This window comes from Giraffa tippelskirchi, chromosome 8, assembly GCF_054371585.1.
Source record: "Giraffa tippelskirchi isolate mGirTip1 chromosome 8, T2T-mGirTip1v1.2.pri, whole genome shotgun sequence".
NCBI lineage: Eukaryota > Metazoa > Chordata > Mammalia > Artiodactyla > Giraffidae > Giraffa > Giraffa tippelskirchi.
The window spans coordinates 28352307-28369200 of NC_137282.1; the positions used below are offsets into that span (position 1 = coordinate 28352307).

General features: G+C 35.9%; 1 protein-coding gene across 2 annotated transcripts in view; it reads left to right on the forward strand.

The window, feature by feature from the left end:
- UFSP2 (UFM1 specific peptidase 2) overlaps window positions 1–16855 on the forward strand; it is an 18674-nt gene extending 1819 nt beyond the window's left edge. For both annotated transcript variants that reach the window (XM_081521779.1, XM_081521780.1), the window contains exons 2-12: window positions 2185–2263; window positions 5147–5330; window positions 5412–5478; window positions 7580–7737; window positions 8122–8314; window positions 9671–9817; window positions 10248–10412; window positions 10613–10737; window positions 12235–12311; window positions 13222–13346; window positions 16689–16855. In XM_081521779.1, coding sequence (XP_081377905.1) covers window positions 2185–2263; window positions 5147–5330; window positions 5412–5478; window positions 7580–7737; window positions 8122–8314; window positions 9671–9817; window positions 10248–10412; window positions 10613–10737; window positions 12235–12311; window positions 13222–13346; window positions 16689–16775 — 1407 coding nt within the window. In that variant the 3' untranslated portion in view covers window positions 16776–16855. The remainder of the gene's footprint in view (window positions 1–2184; window positions 2264–5146; window positions 5331–5411; window positions 5479–7579; window positions 7738–8121; window positions 8315–9670; window positions 9818–10247; window positions 10413–10612; window positions 10738–12234; window positions 12312–13221; window positions 13347–16688) is intronic.
- Window positions 16856–16894: the final 39 nt, after the last annotated feature.

The window sequence follows — 16894 nt, forward strand, 5'->3', positions numbered from 1 at the left end:
CCTCACCCTGCTCTTCCTCCAATGACCCCCGTCTCAGGTCATTGCGCCATCGCCCATGCCACCGTTGTTCATGCCACACACCTGGAAATCATCCTTGACATCGCCCTCTTCTCAGCTCCTGAACATCTGTTCCGTGACCAAATCCTATGGAGTCTACAGGGGCTTCCCTGATAGCTCAGTTGATAAAGACTCTGCCTGCAATGTAGGAGACCCCGGTTCAATTCCTAGGTCGGGAAGATCCCCTGGAGAAGGGATAGGCTACCCACTCCAGCATTCTGGCCTGACTGTATAGTACATGGGGTCGCAAAGAGTCGGACACAACTGATCTCTAAATGGTTGCCAGTCATCACAGTCTCTAGCTATTCTTGTCCTTGGCACCATTAGATCTAACCCTCTGTTCTGGTCTCTTAAGTGGTCTTTTAAGCAGGCCTTCACCAGTCGGAGCCCCTGCCTTGGCCACCTTCACCCCTATCTTTCCTTCAGAATTTGGAACGTTCTTTGGAGTATTTCCTTTGGAATACTCTTATGTATTTACCCCTCAGATCTCAGTTTAAATATTATTTCTTCAGAGAGAGTCTCATTTCAGAAGTGTAAGGAGATTCTAATGTGTTCACATAAGATCTCTTATGGAGCCTTCAGAACAACCCTGTGATGTATATTTTTCCAGTATTACAGAAAAGACACACTTGAGTGATTAGTTACAAGGTCATACAGAAAGCCACAGTTAAGTGTTGCTCTTGCTAACTTTTATCTTCAGTATCTTTCAGTGCCATTAAATTTTTTTTATTCAAATAGGTACATAGTATTTAACCGACTTCTTGTACTTAACAGATTCTTATTGATAGCTATTTAGGTGGGATTTTTTTGTTTGTTTTTTACTGTGATGAACAACAGTACGATAAGTGGACAGCATTCAAGCTAACTTTGTCCTGAACTTTCTGGACTATTTCTTTAGGATAAATTCCAAGAAGTATAACTGGGGCAAAGGGCATGGCCTTTCAATAGGTTATAATTTGTGGAAAATAAAAGCAGTCACCATTGGAACAATGTGACAGGGATTATAAATGCAAAAAATGGTAATGGTACCTATTTTGAGTATCAAAGTTAATATATGTCCAGTCATTTAGCATAGTGCCTTCTTTAAGAGTTCAGTAAATGTAGTACTTACTAATTAAGTTAAAAATAGGGCTCTTACTGTGTAGTATGTTTCTTCATCTTGTTCAAGGCATATTTTGAGAATGTGATGAAATCTTTGAAACCTTTTCCCAGAGGTTGCCTTCCTCTTTCCCACCCTTCTCCCCAAGCAAAATGGTATATCTTTTGTCATATGTCATCAACTACCTGAAACTCAGCATATGGACTCAAATTAAGAACTGCTGATAATTTCATTTTACAAGTGCTTCCCCCTCCCTCTTTATAAGTTGCAGGCATTTTCCTACAGCATTAAATGTTCACATAAAGCATGATTTTTCATTGCTATGTAATATTTGTAATTATTTAATTGGTCTCCTCTTGTTGACAAGTTAACATCCGTATACACTAATCTTTTTGTGTTTTGCAGATTTCCTTAGATTAAATTTCTATACACAGAATTACTAGACCAAGAATGTGAATGTAAGGCTTTTGATTCTTATTGCCACATCACCCTATGATGAATTCTAAGAGTTTATACTTCATACTCCCACCATCAGTGATATATTAGTTTCCTCTCGTCTTGCCCACCAGTTATTATCATAGTAGGTTCAGTGTTCTGTCCCATTCTTAAACCATTGCTTGACCATTGATCTTTTCATGGCATTGTTAAACCGTATAATTACGAAGACTATAATTTAGAAATACTGTCCCAGAGCAGTGTGGTCCTCAAACTTTTTCCTTTAGAATCATTGACATAGAAGAGTTTTAAAATATCTTCCCCAGACTAATTTATCAGAATCTCTGGGAGTATAGCCCAGGAATGGGTGCTTTAAAATCCTCAGGTGATTTCAATGTGGAACAAAGGCTGAGAACCTCTAATACAGAATTTATTGTGTTTTGTTTTTGTCCATTAAGCAAGGAATTAACTCATGAAATAATTTGAAAAGTCAAGGTTAATTTATACCTTGACCTAAATTCAGTTGCATTCTAATTTATATGAGGATGAGTTTCTTTTGTTTTACAATGAAATTTTGGTTTTATTTGTCTTAGGTTATTTCAGAGACTATGGATATACTCTTCAGAATAAGAGGTGGCCTTGATCTAGCTTTTCAGCTAGCTACTCCTAATGGTAGGTCTGCCAAGATACTCTCCTTTTTTACTATAAAAGCAATGATGAAATATGGTGAGAGTCTCACCATTTTGCAGATGAAACTGAATGAGAGGGTGAATCAACTGTCTAAGGTCAAATAGTAAGTGATATGAACTGGATTTAAACTTAGAAACTGTTCCCCACCACTGCTAGCCCATGGGGCTCCTCTGCACATTAAGAAAAGGTGACCCCTTATTTAAGAAACTTTACTGCCCTTTACAAGAAAATTGTCATAATAAATATAAATATCCACCCTGAGCATAATGGAAATGAGACAGCTAGACTTATACATTGCACACTTAAACAGTACATAACCCTAAGACTCCAGAACCCACTCTTATGAGGTCGTGTGGTTTCAGAATGGCAAGCAGGTTCTGTGGGAGAAAAATCAGCAGTGTTGGTATAAACCAAAGTCTAGGATGTCTACCTGTTTCTGACTACTGCCACAAACCAAGCTAAACGATACGAGAGAAGGAAGACAAGGAGCTGTGTTTGAGATGTGTTTCATTTGAAATGCCACACTACATCAAGTGTAAATTGCCAGCAGGCAATTGGTAACTTGTGTCTGAAAGTTGGGGAAGAGTGGTTAGAATTGGAGATAGAGAGCTTAGTATCTTCTGAGAATGATAGTTAATGCCTTGTATTAGATGAAATCACTCAAGAAAAGTATGATCAAGGGTGTCAGGAGCCACAGAGAAGTTCAGAAAGGTGAGGAATAAACAGTGTCAGACTTCCTTCAAGGAAATCACCAGCTGATGATTATTTACTGGCCCTTTGGAAAGAGGAGGGGAGAGAATGCAAGATATTCTTTCTGACGCATCCCTTCATATTAAAAAATTGTTCGTGTTGGTCCACATTCTGATCCCTACTTCCCGGCCAATTAAAGTAAGTTTCCAGGACAGAAACTTGGGCATCAGTAAGTTTTTTCATTGATTCTCTAATGTGCCATCAGGATGAGAATTGTTTTGCAAGAACTAAGTCAAACTCATTTTTAAGCCTATCTTATCAGTAAAGTATTGTTCCTTGGGCTTCCCTGGTGGCTCAGTGGTAAAGAATCCATCTGCCAATGCAGGAGACACAGATTGGATCCCTAAGTCAGGAAGATCCTCTAGAGAAGGAAATGGCAACTCCTTCCGATATTCTTGCCTGGGAGACCCCATTGACAGAGGAGCCTGGCAAGGCTTAGTCCATGGGGTCACACAGAGTCGGATACAGCTTAACAACTGAGCTCCCACGCAGTGTTACTTGTGTGGATAAAGCCTTACATTTTATAACTCGCTATAAATTGAAGTTACCCTTTGTATGAACTTACTGCAAAGTATAACTGGTCTATCAGTCGACAGACATAATGATGTAATTTCAAGTATAAATAGGGACTGCAGATACTTTTTACCCAAATAATTGATGTATTTAAGCTTGTCTTCTGACTTTATAGTATTCCTCCTCCTGTACCCAACTCTTTGAAACACCCCATGAAGGGAATCATTAATACTGAGAATGGAGGTGCTTAACTTTAAAGACATCGCCATTATTTAGATATTTCATGGTCTTCAGGGATGGACAGAAGATAATCCAAGAATTACATTTGTCTTCTGTAGTGAAACTATAAATCTTTAAATTTGGATTTCTGAAACATATCAGGATGCCTTTATATCTGACTTGTTATAAGTAATCTTTCTCTCCCACAACCTCAAGATATTTATTTATCAAGATACCAATGTGTTAGTTAAATATTTTAACCGCAGAGTTAAGTAGGTTTAGGATTTAGGAGTATAAAGCTAGGACAAATATTTAAATATTGTCTTCTTCAGATGTATCTTTTTATATAGTTTTGACTTTGGAACCATGAAAATGTTTTTCATATTCAAAAAATTCTATTAAGTAAAAGGAAATCACTGAAAATGAAGTCAGACAAATATCAGGTTGATGACATACCACATAGAGGAGAAAAGAACTTAAGAACACAATTCTTTGTACAGTGTTAGTGGGATATAGTCTGAGGAAGAGAACTACAAAGAAATTCAAATCTCACTCCGGAGTTACTTATTTCTATAAGTAATATGGTATTTTGAGAGTAATTGGAACCCTCATCCATTGCTGATGGGAGCATAAAATGATGCAGTTCCTCTAGAAAGCAGTTTGACAGTTCCACAAAAATTGAGTCACCATATGACCCAGCAGTTCCTTCTGGGTTATCACCTAAGAGAATTAAAGACATATATCCACACAATAACTTGTGCACAAATATTTGTAAAACCATTATTCACGATAGCCAAAAGAGAGAAACAACCCAAACGTGTATCAGCTTACTAATGAATAAGCAGAGTATGCTCTGTTCGTGTAATGGAATATTATTCCACCATTAAAAAAAGGAGTGTAGTGCTGATTCATGCTAGGGATGGATTCACAGTTGGATGAATCTTGAAGATATTAGGCTGGGTGAGAGAAGCCAGACACAAAAGGCCACATAATGTGTGATTTTATTTATATGAAGTGTCCAGAGTAAGCCGATCTATAGAGACCAAAAGTGAGTTAGTGATTGCCCTGCATAAGTGCAGGGGGGTGGGGAATGACTGCTGGGAAGTCCAGGGTTCATCTGGGGATGACGGAATGTTCTGGGATTAAGTAGTGATGATTGTAAACCTTGTGGTATACTAAAAGCAACTGAATTGTACACATACAAGAATGAATTTTCTCTCAATTTTTTTAAAGACAAAACAGACTTTTTTTACATTATTGAATCTGGGGAGTGGATACTTGGGGGTCACTTTTACTGTGCTCTACTTTTGTGTGCTTGGAAGCCTTCATGTTGAAAAGTGTACAGTTTTTCTTACTAACTCTATTTGTATTCTTTTAATTTAGAAATTTGTATCAAGAACGCACTAAAACATGTATTGAGTGACCTGTCAACCAAGCTTTCTTCAAATGCCCTTGTGTTCAGAATTTGCCGCAGTTCAGTGTACATATGGCCTAACAGTGACATGAACACCATTCCAGAAGAGCTGACCGATAGTTCTGCCTGTAAGAACATAATGCGCTTTATTCAGTGAGTATGCTTGCAGATAGCTAGAAATGTTTTTACAATATCATTTCACATTATAAACATCTCCATGTATTAAAAATTTAGATTTGAACAGGAAGAAGATACGAAACGAAAATTCATGAAGAAGAAAGATAAAAAGTTATCAGACATGGTAAGCAAATCACCTGTCTTCTTAGTGATAAAAATTTTCAATCCTTGAATTTGGAGTTGAATGAGATCTTAGAAAGTTCTTATTTTTTTTACAGATCAGATGATTCAAGTCTAGAAAGATTAAGTGACTTGCCCAAGGTTATACCTGTTTTATATATCTAAACTTTTGTCCTTGAGTATGTTTACAAATTACTTAAAAACAAAAAAATCATTCTGAAACATGACAGTGACACATTATGCTATATGAAATAGTAAATGATAAGTGATTTACTTTTCTTCACAGTTTTGGTTCTGTTGATTTTTGAACCAGTACTGTTGAGTACCTGCCACGTGGAACAAACTTTGCCAGGTATTAGAGATAAAAAATGGAGCAGCTGCTTCAAGGCAGGAAGTTGTACAAAGTTAATATTTAATATGACTGCAGCGTTTTTCCAGACTAGTAAGAATAATAGAGTGGACCTGAGTTTGGAGATGTGACAGAGAGCACTCGGGGGAATCTGAACGAAACCAGTAGCTATAGTAATAAAGACAAGGGAATGGATACAAGAAATATTTAGGGAATGAAAAGGATTGTACTTGGAGACTAGTTGGATGTGGGATGACTAGCTTCTTGCTTGGGTAAAGATGGCAGATGGGGAAGACATGAGGTCAGTGTTGGTCATACTATGTTTGAGACACCAGTGAGGTGTCAACCTGAGCTGTGAGATTTATAAATGTGGGGTGTACAAAAAAACTATGGGCTTTGGATAAGGATTTGAGAATTACCGGTAGTTGGAGGTTGGCATCTTGAGGGTTACAGGTCAGTTATTTTGTAGACTGTTTCTCGGATTGGGTTTGAGTTTGTTCTAGGCTGCCTTATGGGGGGTTCAGGTGGTCACTGTTGATAGGAATACCAGAGAAGTAGCGTGTGTCCTCGGCACATCATATGAAAGAGGCATATGCTTTGTTGGTTCTCGTATCAGTGAGGTTAACGTTGATCACTTAGTGTGATAACTGCCATGTTTCTCCACTGTGAGGGTCCTGTTTTTTGTCCTGATAATTAGGAGGTATCTTGTGGGAAGATGCTTTGAGTTTATGCATATATCCTATTACTCATCAAGTTTTTACCCAACGTTTCTAATATCAATTGATAATTTTTGTCAGAATCTAGCATTAATCTGATGGTTTCAAAGTGGTGATTTTTTTCTAAGTCTGTTGTTTCCTTTTACATTTACAAGATGACTTTGTACTGTAAGGAAGAGCTTTTCCTTTTCCCTTTGTATTAACTGCGTGGAAGGATGGATTCCTGTTTTATGCAATGAGTTGTCTGTTAACTGTCATCAGTCATTTTGATGCTCATATTTTTCTAAAATTTGGCCAAGAGAAACTTCATGCTGGCTCCAGTGTCCCCTTGATACTGTACTTTTGAATACTTAGTACTTTCTTCCAAGGATGTTCCAGACTTATGTACTTTTGCTGTTTCATCTCAGGAATCAAGCCATTTCCCCAAGGAAGGCAGACATGTATGCACACATACTATACATATATAACACACATCAATATTTACCCATGTAAATCATATACCTCCAGTTCTACTTCAGCCTCACACAATTCCTAACCTTTTCCCAGTGAGAAACCTGGCTTCCAGTACTCTTAATATTTTGCTAAATTTGTTTAATATACAGAAAGCATTTTCAGAATTGTTTTTCCATACTACTATCAAAATCAAACCTTCTAATAGAGTTCATTATTAGTATGTTCATTATTAGTATGTCAAAACATATGTTTAAAAGTTGCCTTGATGTGTGGTTATTGTATCTTGTTTGTTCATTTTTTTTGAAAATTTTAAATCTATATAAAAATAGAATAGGACAGTGAACCATAGTGAACTCTTGATGCTTATGGATTCATGATCAGTCTGATTTCATCTTCACTTCCCACTCACTCTCTGCCTCTCCTCAGATTATTTTGAAGCACAGAAGAATTTTTCTTTAAGCTAAGAATTGTGCTTTTAAATAATTTACTGTAGTGTAGTGTATATGGTCCTTAAAAATTCCTTTTACTTACCTTTTATATTATTGTTCAGTGTGCTTTAAGTTAACTATTACTGTTTATCTCTATAGCATCAAATAGTAAACATAGATCTGATGCTGGAAGTGTCAACCCCTCTGGCAGCCGTAACGCCCATTATTGAAAGAGAAAGCGGAGGACACCACTATGTTAGTATGACTTTACCAGTTGATGCGGTTTTATCTGTGGCTCCAGAAGAAACGTGGGGAAAGTAGGTATTTTCTACTACTACTGCCACCTTTAAATGAGGACCCCCCCCGAAGCAATCAAATCCCATTTTTAAGTGTCACTGAGGCACATCTAGGGTGGTTATTGTTCTTTTTACTATGATTTACTCCCTATTTATTATTAAACTAAGAGTCATCTAGTAATTCAGTGTTTATTGAGGAAGTAGGATAATATGCAAAACATATAGAATTTTCCATTTATCTGCACAGAGGAAATTTAGTTTAAACATTTAACTTTTTATTATTTAGACTTCCTTTAATAAACCCAGTCCTATCAAGGGCATGTTAGGAATATATTCACTAGACACTTTCATGTATCATAACTATTATAACTTTTGTTAATGCACTTGCATATTTACCCCCCACAGAGTTCGTAAACTTCTAGTTGATGCGGTTCATAATCAACTAACTGATATGGAAAAATGCATTTTGAAATACATGAAAGGAACATCTATTGTGGTTCCTGAACCACTGCACTTTTTATTACCAGGGGAAAAAAACCTTGTAACAATTTCATATCCATCAGGAATTCCAGATGGTCAGCTGCAGGCCTATAGAAAGGTAAAACCAATTCATTCTTAGAAAAATAAAAATATCATTCTTTTTGTATTTAATCTCGTGCTTCTAATAAATAGCCACCGTTTTGTGATTTAATTTTATAAAGTGTGGATGCACACTATTGACTTTACATCTTATTTAATGTCTATTCTCATGTAACTTTTTAAAGTATTTTTAAGAAAAATATGCTAAATCATATGTAACATTTTAATTTCATATATTCGGTGAAGTTCATATGTTATTTTTCTGTAGTGAAATTTAAGAATGAAAAGATGCTTACGTGCCTAGAGTAGTTGATGAGTGCTATTTAATAACTTCCTTTTCTTTTCCATTACTTGCAGATTTATAAAAGAGATGAGATTAGTTAGAGAAGGGAAATTAGAATTTATCCTGTTTCTAACTAGGATTTGTAGTACTACTCCATCCTCCACCTCCCAGGGTCATTTGGGTTTTATTAGAGGCGTCTTGAAGAAAACATGATCAGCATTCAAAGAAATGAGATTTATTGGCGAATGACTGGTTTGATAGTGTGTGTATATATATGTATTTTTTGGTAGTATATATTTTTAATATGTGGCCTTGCCTAGTACCCATCAAATTATACCATGGAAACATCTTCCCAATCTGTCTCTGAAAAGAGATGTAACACTGTAACCCTCTGTGCCTCTCTGTAAGTGCCAAATGAATTGATTTGCAGAGACAACAGTTACACAAGCTAATGATCTCATTCAAACTGCTAGAATACATAGGAGATATCAAAAAGAAGATGTCACACTTTCAGAGTAACTATTACATGTTTTTATACATTCAGGAATATGTTGCCTTTTAAACATACATGTGTATTTTTATTTTGATGCCATATTGGTCTTTACACCAATTTCCATTCTGTAGTCTAATCACTACCCCTTAGATTTGTTAAATACTCTAAGCATGATTTTTAAAAATAAGAACCTAAGCATGATTTTTTTGATATAGTTATATCATTGTTAATTACAATTTACTCATTTACAAGACTTTCAAAACTAGTCTTTAGCCTGGATTTATTTTAGCAAACTGTGTTACAGTAAGTAATTTTAAATTATCTCAGTTCTTCACTGTAACAAATTATTTTCAATTTTCTATATTCTCTTCCAGTTTCTATCCATATACATAGATAAACAAAAATAAATCCTTTTTGGTTTTAGTTTAAATCACACCCTCTTTGACTTTCATGAGTTAAATCATAAGTGTTTGATAACTTGTATAACCAGTATATAGTAAATTTTCTGTTTTGTATCTAGTTTGGGTTTATTTATTGACGAGGAACCTATATCATTTAACCTTTTTCTCTTCTTTCCTGTTGATCCTGGTTTTATTTAGGAATTACACAATGTCTTCAATCTGCCTCATGACAGACCTTATTTCAAAAGGTCTAATGCTTATCATTTTCCAGATGAACCATACAAAGATGGTTACATTAGAAATCCACATACTTATCTCAATCCACCTAACATAGAGACTGGTATGGTGAGTTTAGTAATTATTTATAGGAGTTGGTTGATCATTAGTGTCATTAGTTGTTTTTTGCTTGTGCCCAGTGGATGTTTGATTATGATTAATTATTTTTTTATTCTTTGTGGGAGTTAGGTTGCTAATATTTTGTTAAGATTTTTGCATTTATGTAATGATATTGTCTTATAATTTTATTTTCTCATACTGTTCTTACTTCAATTTTCCATCAGTAATACACTGATACATTGAAAGAATTGGAGAGTATTTTTTCTTTTTTAAAAAAATTTTTATAAGGCACTAAAAGTAACAGTCTAGCTCTAAAAACAGTGAATGACTCGAGCATGTGTATGTATATAATGTTATCTTAATCGATGATATACGTATGTATACATATAATATATACATCTAGAGTTAATATTTTACTGTGTTTCTTCTTTTCATATAGATTTATGTGGTCCAGGGCACATATGGTTACCATCATTATATGCAGGATCGAATAGATGACAATGGCTGGGGCTGTGCTTATCGGTCTCTGCAGACTATCTGCTCCTGGTTCAAACACCGGGGATACACAGAGAGATCCATTCCAACACACAGAGAAATCCAGCAGGTACAGAACATGCTGTTTTGAATTATATGGACGTTTCATGAACCCTAATATACCATTAAATAATTATGCCTACCTCATGGTCCAGACTTACTTCTGTTTTGAAGGGAGAAAACATATATCCTGGTAATCAAGGGAAATGCCCTATACATAATTTTTAATAGCTGTCTTGTGTATGATTTTTTTTGTATTTTTAAATAAAGGCTCTAGTTGATGCTGGGGACAAACCAGCAACATTTGTCGGATCACGGCAGTGGATTGGATCTATTGAGGTACAGCTGGTGCTGAACCATTTGATTGGTGTAACTTCAAAAATACTGTTTGTCAGGTAAGGAAACTAAGAAATTTGAGAAATCATTTCAAAGAGAGTTTGTCACTTTTATTAAAAAAAAAAGTGCATTTTTTCCCCCAATTTGTTTTTGTTCTTTTCTCTTCCTCCACATTGCCCCCTTGCTTTATAAATCTCATTTTTTCCAGTCCCAAATTTTTTTGTTGTTATTTTTTAGAAGATGTTTGTGAGTAAACTTTGTGATATGTACTTGTACGGTCTAGGCCTAGTCTTAGTCTGGAAGAGGAAAACTTGGAAATATGTCAACTTTGAGTAGTTACAGAAGGTCTGGTTTTTTAATGCAGAAGTCATTGAAGTCTTGGAAGGGAAAAATCAAAATATTGATGTATGATTGACCTTTTTGTTTACTTCCAACTCTTTTGCTTCCTGAGATTTTAATAAACTAATCATGTATCCAAATATAATTTTATCTTTTCCTTATCTATTATAATAGGAAATTTTATACAGGAAATAGGAAATTTATAATATAGGAATATAAAGTTTATAAATAGGAAATTTATAATGGGAAATTTTCTTTTCCTCATCTATAAAAAAATAGAATATTACTATTCTAATCACAATTCTAGTATTAAAATATGAGCAAATATTAGATTGATTTCTATGACCATCTCTAGCTTACTCCTTATATATGAGCTTATATTTTTAATACATTTATTATGACAACCTTGATAACTGTAATGTCATTATTCTTATTGTCCAAGTACTTTAGTACATCTGATTTCACAGTTGCAATTTGGATTAGATGTGGAAATCAGCACTAACAAATAAATAATAGATTAAGTAGTGAAGTAGATGGTGATTAAAAAGTGAAAGTTTTGACACATGAAAATTTTATTTCATACATTCCTTACGAAGCAAGAACTAAGGGTTAGCACCACCTGGCACCTCCATTCTAAAAAAAAAAACTTCATCTATTCATCCTTTCTATTCTTAGAAGTAAAAATTGTATGATATTGAAATATTCCCTAAAAATATGTAGTACTTGAAAACGTTTTGCAGTTTTCACATTGGCTACACGGACGTTGTCTGTTTTAGTCCTGGAATCTCCTGTCACATAAAAGGGCAGGTATTTTTGGTCCCAGATTAAAGATGAGGAATTACAGGCTCAGAGTTTGATGGTAAGAAGACTAAATCCCAGGATTTAAAACCTATCCTTCTGAAATTAAATCCACCCATAAGAATCCCCTCAGTATCAAAGTAACCACTTTCCATCTTAGGTTAAAAATCCAGAACCTTCTTTATGCAGTTCTAGAAGCAAAGAATCAAGGTCTTTCCTAGCTCATTTAGTGACCTTAAATATTTAGAGGTTGTATTGCTTTAAATTGCAATTCTCAGTTCCCTACCACTTAATTTTACTTAAATTTATATTTATATTTTTAATAACCAAAAAAGAAACCAAAAAGGTAGAAAACATTAGTTCCCAAGCTCATTTGAACTTCAGAACAGTTCATCTGATAGAAACTGGTTTCTTTCTAGCCAAGGTTCTGAAATGGCCTCTCAGGGACGGGAACTGGCTAATCATTTCCAGAGTGAAGGAACTCCAATAATGATTGGTAAGGTGTTTTGGAATCTTCTGTTGTTTTGGTAGATGGAGAGTATGTGAAACTTATCATTAATGTAAAAACATAATGGCACATAATATCAGTCCTTTGTAAACATATTAAAATTAGCTTTTACATCATGCATACTGACCTCTGGATATTTTTTAAAATTTCCAAGGTGGGAGGAAAGTTATAAAAAAGATTATAATAACTCTAAGTACTAAAGGCTAAGAAGAGATTTGATAACTGTGTTCAAATAAAGACTTTAGAGCAGAATGGAAAAGAGGCAATGGTCACTCAGTATAGCATCGTAAGTCATGGCTGTCAGGAACTTGGGTCACTGTGTGACATTATGCAAATTGCTTAACCTCTCTGGGCTGTCTTTGTAAAACAAGAGAATTGGATTAGCAAATCTAAAGATTTACAATTCTATGAGAAATAAGGCTTGTCCTAGATGACAGAAGGCAAGCTAAGACTGATGTGTGAGAAATGCAGGTAGGCAGATATCAGCAAACTACAGAAAGTAGTGACTTAGTAGACAGGCTGCACCATTGGAGGTACTCAGAGCAGAGGTAACATGGCTTGTTTGCTGAGAGAGGTACCAACAGCAATGATTGTTACCCTGTTGTGAGGAGTTTAGACCCTCTGTGGCCCTTTTTAAATCCTGTTTAGGTAATTCCAAGAATATTAAAGTGACATAGAAACCTAATATGATTATAGATGTGATTGTATCTTTTCTGTCTTTAGGATGTAATTTTGTCTTTTCAGAGTATATTTGACATTATGTCTTTTCCAGTTTAGGTCAATCAATTTTAATATTATGTTAGATCAATTCATAGGCAAAATAATCTTTTTCAACTGAAATTGAATGGGAAGTTGAGACTAACATATGCCCTCTCACTTCTTATTTCCTCTTCTGTAGGGGGAGGAGTTTTGGCTCACACAATACTAGGAGTTGCATGGAATGAAATTACAGGACAGATAAAATTTCTGATTTTAGATCCACATTATACAGGTGCTGAAGATCTGCAGGTTATTTTGGAAAAGGTAAGTGTCTGTTTAACAAATAAATACAAGGAAAAGAACCCAAAACCAAAGAGGGGAGAACTGGAAGCTAACAGAAGGATGGATTGTAAACTGAGAGCAGAGATTCTCACTGTAAGGAAGGGCTCGAAGCCTGTGATGAGTAACTCTCTAGATATGAAGGCCAGGGGTAGCTAAAGTAATAGAGTACGAAACTCATAAATATATTCCTTTGGAGACTTGACAGCTTTTCGTAAATATAGTGCGATTTATCAATGCCTCAAAAAAGAGTGAAATCTATAACATTTATAATTTTCAAATTAACCAAAAATTGGCAGTATGGTGGACATTATGGAGACTTGACTGCTTTTGTATGTTTATAAAATATATTTTTTACATAGAACTTAATCTCATTCTATGAAAGATTTGAATTTGAAACAAATTTAAGAATATTTGTTAATGCTTAAACTACCAGCTAAAGGAGGTATAAATTGACGTTAATTTATAGGCAGCTAATTCAGCTTTAGTACTGAGTTTTGATGAGAAATTAATACTAAATTTCCATGAAACTCAGTACTAAATCTTTTGGAGGCAAGTGTTAGACACAATTAACTTGAATTTTTAAAAAGTTTTATATTTTTTGCCAAGTAAGTCATTAGTACCAATAAAAAGATTTCTTAAATCAGAAATCCTAGGGAATTTTGGGGAAATTGGTAGTTTAACATTGAAATTCACTTATGAGAGATCTTCAAAGCTGAATATAGCTATATGAGATTACTAAAGCCCTATGGATGAGATGTTTATGTAAAGAGTTTTTAGTGTTTTATGTAGCTGAACTCTTATATCCCCACTTCAGTAAAGTCTTTTGCCAATTATTGGAGCATCTATAAATACTAACAGGATATAAACACATTCTTAAAATTTTAAATGCCACATACACAAAATTTCTCTTTCAAGGCATTTGGATTTCTAAGTCTATTGACATGTTTTTGGCTGGTATACATATCTTCCTGAAAATAGGAGCAATATTGACTTTCTTTCTGTAGAAAGTGTTCATTCATTGGACATTCATTAAGTACCTAATATTTACCATCCAGTGTCCTAAGCACTGGGGTATGAAAATGGATCTTTAAAGAGCTCTTTGTCTAGTATAGAAGGACAAAGAAGGGGAGTCCATAAAGGACTGCTTCCCCCAAAAATACGGTGTCTTTGGTGGCACTTATAAGGCTGCCCCTGCAAAAGGTTCACTCAAAGTAAGTGAAAGGAAAGCTGGGCATGTTCTGAGAACTGTGGCATTTTTAACATGACTTGAGCTGGTGGAGAGGGGTGGCTGATGGCTAGAGGGATCTGCAAGAGCTAAGTCAGGATGGCCACTGAGAGCCAGGCTAAGACACACGCGTTCAGATTTTATTTTAAAGGCAATGAGAAGCCTTACAGCTGCTGTAACAGAACACCGTAGAGGGGCCGGCTTATGGTAGCAGAGGTTTGTGTCTCAGAGTTCTGTAGCCTGGGAAATCCAGGAAGGAGGATCTGGCTGATGTGGTGGGTGGTGAGGCCCACTTTCTAGTTCAAAGACAGCAGGCTTCCTCACTGTCCCCACATGGTGTAAGGGACGAGGGAGCTCTCTGGGCACTCTTGAATGATGGCTCTATTGTCATAACCCAGGCAGCTCCCAGAGGCCCCACTTCCAGATGGCAGCACATTGGAGATTAGGGTTCATCATACAAGTCTTAGACACATTCAGTCTATGGCAGGGGCCAGAGGGACAATCCTCCCTCTGCCTGACCTTTCTACCCACTTGCGGAGCTTTCCTGTGTAAGTTCCCTAAGCCAGTCACCTCAAAAGAAAGATGTCCGGCTCCTCTACTTACTCCCACAGTTGCTGGTTTGGGTGCCGTCTCTACCCACTTCTCTTGAAAATAATTTGAGACCAGTTAACTAGAGATGGCCCGCATGTGTGAAAGATTAAAACAGAAAGTTTAAGCCTTTTTCTATCATTAAGAAAACAGATTTTAGGACATGAAACTCATTAGAGAAAGTTTTGCTGAAAAAATGAGATGATAAAAAGAATTTTATATAAAGAAACAACTGTCAGCAGAAATAAACCAGACTTAATGGTGGTATCTGTAGGCAGGGGGAGCAGAACTGGTAGAGGATTTTTTAATTTTTACTTTCACCTCATTTGAATATTTTTATGTGTATCTTATTTTTGCAATCAGAAAAATAATAAAGACCTAAAGAGCATCTCTACTCACCCCTCCCCCCTCCACACTGAAAAACAGGCTAACACACCATCTTCCTGTGAGAGAACTATGACCTTTGACTTCAGGTTCCTGCCAGAATGCCCAGCAGCCTCCTAGTTAGGTGGGCTTCCCTGATGACTCAAGTGGTAAAGAATCTGCCTGCCAGTGCAAGAGACACAGGAAACTCGGGTTCCATCTCTGGGTTGGGAAGATCCCCTGGAGGAGGAAATGGCAACCCACTCCAGTACTCTTGCCTGGAAAATCCCATGGACAGAGGAACCAGGTAGGCTGTAGTCCATGGGGTCATAAGAGTAGGTCATGACTGAGCACACGCTCACACACTCCCAGTTAGGTAAGGTAAAGGAGCAAGACCACTATCTGTCACTCAACACAATGGCATTTTGAATCCTCACTAACCTCTGAACAAGTATGTGTAAGCAAGTGTTTCATTTCAGAATGATGTAGCTCAGACAAGTCATTAGCTGGGTCTTTAAGAAAATAAATCAATGGCCCTAGAAGAAATTTGATGAACTTAACTATATTCACAGTGAAATGTTGTCTGAAAGTAGTTTTCTCTGCTGGAAAAAAGGATTAATACTGACATGAAACTGGGAAGTGGCAGTGATTATTGCCTGAGGAAAATGAAGAATGTAGGATACAACTCCCAAGGGCAAGTTCATATTCCTTTACTACCTGGTATCACTGCTAAGATGCCACTGCTGGGAAATCAATGGCTGGGGAGGCCCACTTTCAATGAAAAGGCCCACAGCAGTCTTCCATGGGATAGATGGGAGTTAAATTATCACATGCCATCAACTATCAGAATTACAAAACCATACATCTTAAAAATCAATAAAATAGGACATTGAATAATAGTACCATAATGAAGCTTTTCCTTTTTAAAATGATTTCTATGATTAAATATCATAGAATTAAAATTTTTTAAATTCTATCTGAAATGAACCCAAATAAGCTACTTTTCTGTGCTTAATGGGAATTCAGATACTTGCGTTGTATAGGTATTTACAGTCTTACTGCAAGATTCAGTTATAAAATGTTACAGTTTCAATTATGTAGTCCTGTAACTTTGTAAAAGGTTTTCCTTTCCCTTCTCCCACATCTAGGGCTGGTGTGGATGGAAGGGCCCAGAGTTTTGGAACAAGGATGCTTACTATAACTTATGTCTCCCTCAGCGACCAAATACTATTTAAAATATCTTGGACTCAAAACCTGTAGTGAAGTTGTACTTTGTAACTTTGTTGATAAAGAATAAATTTAATTTCAAATTAAATCCTGGGGGTAGTTTGATGGTTTTTATGAGTTTTTCCAA